We start from the raw sequence: 8,496 nt of genomic DNA on the forward strand, positions 1-8,496 counted from the left end.
ATAGTAGGCATATTCCACGATGGAGACCTCCACGATCCATCAGGCAGATGGCGGTGGGGAGGAGGAGTGGGCGGAGTCTCAACAGGACAGTGGCGTAGTCATGAGCAGGAATTCCACGACCCAGACGATCCATCAGGCAGATAGGATCTATGCCGTCTCATAGGGTCCGATGACCCCATGAGACGTAAAGTCAAAAGGACTTCCGGGGAGAAAGCAGAGTTAGTAACGTGTGATTGAGGAAATAAACATTTACTTTAATGAGAAAGAGACACTACCACTTTACTCCACAGGGGGCGCCAGAACCAACACTACCACTTTAGTCCACAAGGGGCGCCAGAACCAACACTACCACTTTAGTCCACAGGGGGCGCCAGAACCAACACTACCACTTTAGTCCACAGGGGGCACCAGAACCAACACTACCACTTTAGTCCACAGAGGGCACCAGAACCAACACTACCACTTTAGTCCACAGGGGGCGCCAGAACCAACACTACCACTTTAGTCCACAGGGGGCGCCAGAACCAACACTACCACTTTAGTCCACAGGGGGCGCCAGAACCAACACTACCACTTTAGTCCACAGGGGGCAGCAGAACCAACACTACCACTTTAGTCCACAGGGGGCACCAGAACCAACACTACCACTTTAGTCCACAGGGGGCACCAGAACCAACACTACCACTTTAGTCCACAGGGGGCGCCAGAACCAACACTACCACTTTAATCCACAGGGGGCGCCAGAACCAACACTACCACTTTAGTCCACAGGGGGCAGCAGAACCAACACTACCACTTTAGTCCACAGGGGGCAGCAGAACCAACACTACCACTTTAGTCCACAGGGGGCGCCAGAACCAACACTACCACTGTTGTCCACAGGGGGCGCCAGAACCAACACTACCACTTTTGTCCACAGGGGGCGCCAGAACCAACACTACCACTTTAGTCCACAGGGGGCGCCAGAACCAACACTACCACTTTAGTCCACAGGGGGTGCCAAACCCAACACTACCACTTTAGTCCACAGGGGGCAGCAGAACCAACACTACCACTGTAGTCCACAGGGGGCGCCAGAACCAACACTACCACTTTAGTCCACAGGGGGCACCAGAACCAACACTACCACTTTAGTCCACAGGGGGCACCTGAACCAACACTACCACTTTAGTCCACAGGGGGCGCCAGAACCAACACTACCACTTTAGTCCACAGGGGGCGCCAGAACCAACACTACCACTGTAGTCCACAGGGGGCAGCAGAACCAACACTACCACTGTAGTCCACAGGGGGCGCCAGAACCAACACTACCACTTTAGTCCACAGGGGGCATCAGAACCAACACTACCACTGTAGTCCACAGGGGGCGCCAGAACCAACACTACCACTGTTGTCCACAGGGGGCAGCAGAACCAACACTACCACTGTTGTCCAAAGGGGGCGCCAGAACCAACAGTACCACTGTTGTCCACAGGGGGCGCCAGAACCAACACTACCACTTTAGTCCACAGGGGGCGCCAGAACCAACACTACCACTTTAGTCCACAGGTGGCAGCAGAACCAACACTACCACTTTAGTCCACAGGGGGCGCCAGAACCAACACTACCACTGTTGTCCACAGGGGGCTCCAGAACCAACACTACCACTTTAGTCCACAGGGGGCGCCAGAACCAACACTACCACTTTAGACCACAGGGGGCGCCAGAACCAACACTACCACTTTAGTCCACAGGGGGCGCCAGAACCAACACTACCACTTTAGTCCACAGGGGGCGCCAGAACCAACACTACCACTGTTGTCCACAGGGGGCGCCAGAACCAACACTACCACTTTAGTCCACAGGGGGCGCCAAAACCAACACTACCACTTTAGTCCACAGGGGGCGCCAGAACCAACACTACCACTTTAGTCCACAGGAGGCGCCAGCACAAACAATAAATATAAACTCCCTGGAATAGCTTTAAATAAATAAATGTAAACAATAGTTGAATAAAGTTAGACTCTATTAATTTAAAGTTAGTTCTGACCCAGTTGCAGACAGCAGCGTGCATCATCCTCTAAACATGAAGAATAGCTGCAATGGAGGCTAAAGATGTTTTAACCTTGGCATGGTCTCCTGCCTCTGCACACACACACACACTCACACACACACACACACACACACACCACATGATTGATGTATAACATGCAGACACATTAACAACTGGGCAACTGTAATTACTTTGGAAAACAGACTCACAGTCATATACTTTCAACATATTAAATCTTTAAACACATTTCGCCCACGCACACTCAAACACACACACACACACACACACACACACACACACACACACACTGTGAGCAGCATGTCCCATTAGCATTGGGCTGTTTGTCATGTCAGGCTCAGGTGGTCTCAGTCCTCCCTTTAGGGACCTCGGGGGGAAAGTTGATGTATTACGTCCTATTACACACACTTACACACACACTTACACACACACACACACATATATATGCTCACATAAAGAAAATGTAATATGTGCACACACACACACACACAATGCAGACCTGTCCCTGAGGCAGAATTATCCTTGAATGCAGCTTTAATACAAGAAGCATCAACTTCTATACAAGCAGAGGAGTCGCCCCCTGGTGGTCAGGAGAGAGAACGCAGCTTTAATACATGAAGCATCGACTTCTATACAAGCAGCGGAGTCGCCCCCTGGTGGTCAGGAGGGAGAATGCAGCTTTTAAGACACTTCCGCATCGGCGCCATACTAGGTGAGGAACATGTTTTGAGTCACATGTGATCTCTCGTCTTCCTCAGACACCTTTGCCAGTAAGGTGGCCGCGACCCAGGACCAGTATGCCGACGCGTGCATCGGCAATGTGACCGGCTCCAACGCCGTCAACGTTTTCCTGGGCATCGGGGTGAGTCCGGCTCCTTCGACCGCCGACCGACTTCTTCGTTGGTTCTTTGACTCGTGCGGTCGTTGAGCGCTTCACGTGGTTCACTCCGATTGTGCTGCTGCTCGACAGGTGGCGTGGTCCATCGCCGCGATCTACCACAACAGCAAGGGGCAGGAGTTCAGGGTGGATCCGGGCACGCTGGCCTTCTCTGTCACGCTCTTCACCATCTTCGCCTTCATCGCCGTCGGCGTGCTGATGTACCGGCGGCGGCCGGAGATCGGCGGAGAGCTGGGGGGTCCGCGGACGGCGAAGATCCTGACCTGCATGCTGTTCTTCAGCCTGTGGCTCCTCTACATCCTCTTCTCCTCACTGGAGGCCTACTGCCACATCCCGGGCTTCTAAGGGGACAGGAGACGACGAAGGGAACCACGAGGAGACTCCCTCCCTTTACGCAATAGGTCGATTGGCGGGCGAACGGATGTGCAGATGAAGGAATGGAGGACGCGGTGAAGCATCCAAACACAGAACGGAAGGAAAGACGGATGCATGGAAGGACGATGATGAAATTAAAAAAAGAGATGGAAGAAGAAGAGATGGAAAAACTAAGGATTTTTTTGTTTTTTTGTTGATGTCTTGATCTATAAATCAAAACCAATCAAGTTGTCTTAAACCCCCGTAATTAGACCAAAACGCACGCACCACGGGTCTCAGCTGGTTCCACCATTAAGAATAGAAGAAGAAGAAGAAGAAGATGAAGATGAAGATTTTCATGGGGTGTTTTCCAGACGATGCTGAACACACCAACGGAAGAAACCTGGATGTACCGCCGCCACTGTTTCACGACAACAAACTGTGTGTGAGAGTGTGTGTGTGTGTGTGGTTGTGCGTTTCTACGGTCGAGTAGCCTACTGTGAAGAAAAAAACAACAAAAAGAGAATTTCGTGAGACGGAACGCGCGTTTCTTCTCGGGAACGTTTGACTCTCGCTCGCCCGGCCTTCTAGGAACGCCGAGTCAGACTCTTTTCTTTTTGCAGGGAGTGGGCGCGTTCGATTTGAACACCCCTGAGGTTGAGAAGATGTAATCCTCGAGCTCGAATAGCTCCGCTATTCTCCTCCTGAATGTCTCGGTGACGCTCTCTCTCTGTCGCTTTATTCAATAGATGTAAATGATTTAAGGTCTAATATGAATGGAGGACGGGGTTGGCGTGCTTTTACCTTTAAGAAGGCCACGTCTGAGAAGGCAGAGTGGCCACGCTACCGTTTAAAACTGTTTGAGCAACTATTATCATTGCATAGATATATCTAGGTTTTGTGTGTTTTGTTTCTGTTTTTCGATTCGTAAACTACGAGATCCACGTGTCGGTCGTAACATTGCAATAGACTTTTAAACCGTAGGCACCGCCCTCTGTGAACCCTCATTGGCTGTCATCGTCCCTGTGTGTCTTAAGCACCTCCCCCCCCCCCCCCCCTGGCTGGTCAATGAACCAATCAAAAAATCCTTAAGGGCTTTGTAAGAAACAACCACTAATCCCTTCACCCTGACCCTTGCTGTGTCAGTCTTCACATGGATCGGTCTTCAGGGGGCGATTTTACAGAGATTTGTGCTCCAACTGCTCAGATATTTGGACTTCTCCTCAACGAGGCTTAGAAAGGAAAACCAAGAACTCAGAATCACCTAAATATTGGCAAACGTCACCCCGGTGGTCCAAAGTACCCGGTCGGACGAGTCTTGAGTCCTCATTGGACCTCATTGGGTTCATTGGGTTCATTGCAAAGACCTCCGATAAATTGTGGTCAATCTCAGTCCAAATTAAAGCATCCATGATATGTTCTTTACCCTTCTGCTTCTTAACAATGCTACAACACGTGGATTATGAAGGCCGGAAGCCGAGGGAAGCAACGAAGGTCCGGCTTTATGTTCTTTCTTTATATACCAGGGAAAGTGTTGGTTCTTGACCGAAGAACCATCATCCGAGAGCGCGTGATTCACAGACGAGCTCACAGAGGTTTGAATGCAACTAAACCAAATGGGGAAAATGAGATTAGTATTCCGCTATTCGATTGGCGGCGTGTTGTAAACCAGAAGCCGCCCCTCTGGGACCTGTATCTTCAAGTGAGTCCAGCTTCGTCTTTCTAAAGCGGCATTCATACCAAATCAAGGCGGGTTTCTCAAGGCGCAGATGAGCTTTTTGAAAACCTTTCGGAGAAAAGACGACCCGTCGTCTCGCCCGACAGGCGATCCAGAGTCCTCAGATCCAGCCACGAGGGAACAAAAATGTAAATCCGCTCGCCGCGAAACGATTTGGTTTGACTGCCGCCCGAAGCTCCATCCACACCAGTGCGTCTGGGTTTTAAATCGTATAACGTCCATAGAAAGTCTCCTGATTTCCTCATTTTGGAAGTTCAGCGCTAAGAATAATTAAACCGAAACCAAATCGCTGTTTGAATCAGGAACTAGACTTAAAGAATATTACCCGACAGAGAACAAATGATTCACAATTCATCGCAAAACGATTTCTGCGTATGTTTGGCCAGAAACAATTCGAGAATCCCGTCTGGAGACGAGTAGAGTACAGATGAAATATCTCGACTGAGCGGTTTACACTTCAGACTGTTAACTCTTCAACGTTCACGGATCTTTACTTTACGAGTAGGCGTCCTCAAAGTCCATCCATAGTTAGTTGAATGGCACTATATGCATCTGAAATGGCCAAAATTATTTCCTGCTGACGTTTGTTTGTTTTTAAAAAACTTGATTTAAAATATAATACGTAGTATTTAAATGTCATCTGTAGAGTAAGTAAGTCTGGGTTGGATGTAATCCATTTCAAACTTGGCAAAAGTCACGTGACAGGAACAGCTTTTTACCACCCCTGAGCCGAGCCCTGGATCGAAGGAGTTTGCCAAATCCACAGACTTTAGATCTCAGATATTCTGGAGATGTTGTACAACAGTTAGTTCCCGATCCACCGAGTGACGTTCCAGAGATCCATCGAGTGACGTTCCAGAGATCCATCGAGTGACGTTCCAGAAGTAGACGGTACACGGAGATCCACCGAGTAACGTTCCATAGATCCATCGAGTGACGTTCCAGAAGTAGACGGTACACGGAGATCCACCGAGTAACGTTCCAGAGATCCATCGAGTGACGTTCCAGAAGTAGACGGTACACGGAGATCCACCGAGTAACGTTCCATAGATCCATCGAGTGACGTTCCAGAAGTAGACGGTACACGGAGATCCACCGAGTGACGTTCCAGAAGGCGACGGTACACGGAGATCCACCGAGTAACGTTCCATAGATCCATCGAGTGACGTTCCAGAAGTAGACGGTACACGTAAATCCACCGGGTGACGTTCCAGAAGGCAAAGGTACACTGAGATCCACCCGGTGACGTTCCAGAAGTAGAGGGTACACGTAAATCCACCGGGTGACGTTCTAGAAAGCGACGGTACACGGAGATACAGCTACATCCTGAGGAATCGGCATGCAGACTTTTATTTGCGGCTCCAATGTTGCTCAATCTGTAAACAACAACAACACGTGCTTGTATTCCTGGTGTTTGCCAAACCCTCATTCGAGTAGCTGTTCTCCCCTGAAGGCCTTGGAGTGGCAGTTTACCCCTGTTTTGCCAAAGGGAAATCTTTCTATCAGCGAGTCGCCGCCCCCCGACCCGTCGAAGGGTTTCTAACCAATGGAACTTTTTCTTAAAACACCAAATATAAATCATGTGTCATTAACACTTTGAAAGGAGACTTTGATGTTGTTTCAACCGGAATCTTTCTATTTAAATGTGTATGCATTTGTCTCTTCACTGGCATGGCGCTTAAAAGGTTTATACACTGTAAAAAAATAAATAAATAAAAAATAGTTATGCTAAGCTTGCGCAATAAAAATAATAAAAAATAATCATAAAAAAATAAAAATAAAAATAGATCATAAATAACACGGTGGAAGCTGCTGCTTCACGATCCGAGGCCGTTGAATTTTACTCGCGATGTGACTGCGGCGGACTCATTTTCTTATCTCGGCAAATGAAACGTTCGCGTTAGCCGTTGCCGTCCGGTTAGTTTGCCGCACAAGTTTTTTCCAGACGCCAAACACGAGTTTATTTCCTCGACGGGGAGTTCGGTTCTGTTTTGCTACAAAGTATCGAGCCTTGACTTTTAAAAAGCTCGTCCGATTGGCAGGTTAGCGGCGGCTGTTCGGAGCCCCGAGATGAGAGACCGGGGTCTTCAGAGGCGGCTCCCCCCCCTCAACCAACCCCCCCCCCCCCCCCCCCACACACACACTTGAGGCGTCGCTTCCTGACTCTAGATGTCCGAAGGGTCAAAGGTCAGTAAGGCCGCTTCTGTTAAAAAAAATAGAAAAAAAATAGAAAAACAAGCCGTAGACTGCAGACTTTTACATTTTATTTTCTTCTTCTGTGGTGGGGGTTTAAAGAAGAGGGCGGGGCTTTAAATGAAGGAAACGTGTTGCACTGGTTCTTGTCGCTTGTGTGAAACGGCTGTTGTTTCGTCGAAAGAAAAAAAGAGGGGAAGAAAACGCTGACAAAAGTTGCTTCTGTTGGAAAAACCACAACGATTTTTTAAAATCTTTTTTTTGTTAATTGATGTAAACAATAATAATGTTGAACCTGATGTTAAAAAGGGAAACTCTTCGGCGGTGAACCGTCCTATCGATGTTGCTTGTAAAGATTAAAGACGAGTCTTCAACGCCTCGTTCGCTTCTTAAACCGTCTGAGGAGTCGAGGAGCTGGAGGACGGACCGGCGCCCCCTGCTGGTGCAGCCGAGCGGCGTCACGCTGAGGCGCCGCTCGGCATTTTAATGTTCGACAATTACCGGAGCTATTCTCTCCCCTCAAGGAGTGACATTTAACGATGTAGACGGACGGCGATAAAGAGCGGGAGGAGGAGGAGGAGGAACGTTGAACGTTAATGACAAACTTTTAAAAAATGAAGTTACAGCCATACATTTATTTCTGGGTCAGAGAGATTGAAAATGATTCTCCTGCCCAGCATGTGTATCGTTATGGTGTCTGTCTGTCCCAGTGTCCTCCCTGTCGCTCTCTCTCTCTCTCTCTCTGTCTGTCTGTCTGTCTCTACCTCCCCCCCACTCCCTCTCTCCCCCTCTCTCTCTCAATTCAATTCTAATTCAATCAGCTTTATTGGCATGAAAGTTGCAACAACAATATTGCCAAAGCATCAAGACACAGCAACACGACAATTATCTCTCTCTCTCTCTCTCCCCCTCTCTCCTCCTCTCTCCCTCTATCCCTCTTCTCCCTGCCCACCATCTCTCCCTATCTTTCTCTCTCCCTCCCTCAGCAACACAGAAAATATACAATTATCTCTCTCACTCCCTTCTCTCTCTCTCCTCTCTCTGTCTCCCTTCTCTCTCTCTCCTCTCGCTCTCTCCCTCCCCTCTCTCTCTCCCTCTCCCCCTATCTTCCTCTCTCCCTCTCCTCCCTGCCCACCATCTATCCCTCTATATCTCCCCCCCCTTTATACCCCTCTCTTCTGCCCCCTCTATCTCTCTCCCTCTCCCCCCCCCCCTCCTCCATGTTTTCCATGTGCTGCTTGTTGACACTGTGCATGAATGATA

The 8,496-nt window shown here is 49.1% G+C and overlaps 1 protein-coding gene across 3 annotated transcripts in view; it reads left to right on the plus strand.

Annotated features, from left to right (window-relative positions):
• The window catches only part of slc8a1b (solute carrier family 8 member 1b), an 87,461-nt gene extending 79,854 nt beyond the window's left edge, over positions 1-7,607 (plus strand). For all 3 annotated transcript variants that reach the window (XM_056436081.1, XM_056436082.1, XM_056436083.1), the window contains 2 exons: positions 2,809-2,912; positions 3,021-7,607. In XM_056436081.1, the coding sequence (XP_056292056.1) occupies positions 2,809-2,912; positions 3,021-3,293 (377 nt within the window). In that variant the 3' untranslated portion in view covers positions 3,294-7,607. The remainder of the gene's footprint in view (positions 1-2,808; positions 2,913-3,020) is intronic.
• The last annotated feature ends 889 nt before the right edge of the window (positions 7,608-8,496 follow it).

The sequence above is a fragment of the Pseudoliparis swirei genome, chromosome 17 (assembly GCF_029220125.1).
Source record: "Pseudoliparis swirei isolate HS2019 ecotype Mariana Trench chromosome 17, NWPU_hadal_v1, whole genome shotgun sequence".
NCBI lineage: Eukaryota > Metazoa > Chordata > Actinopteri > Perciformes > Liparidae > Pseudoliparis > Pseudoliparis swirei.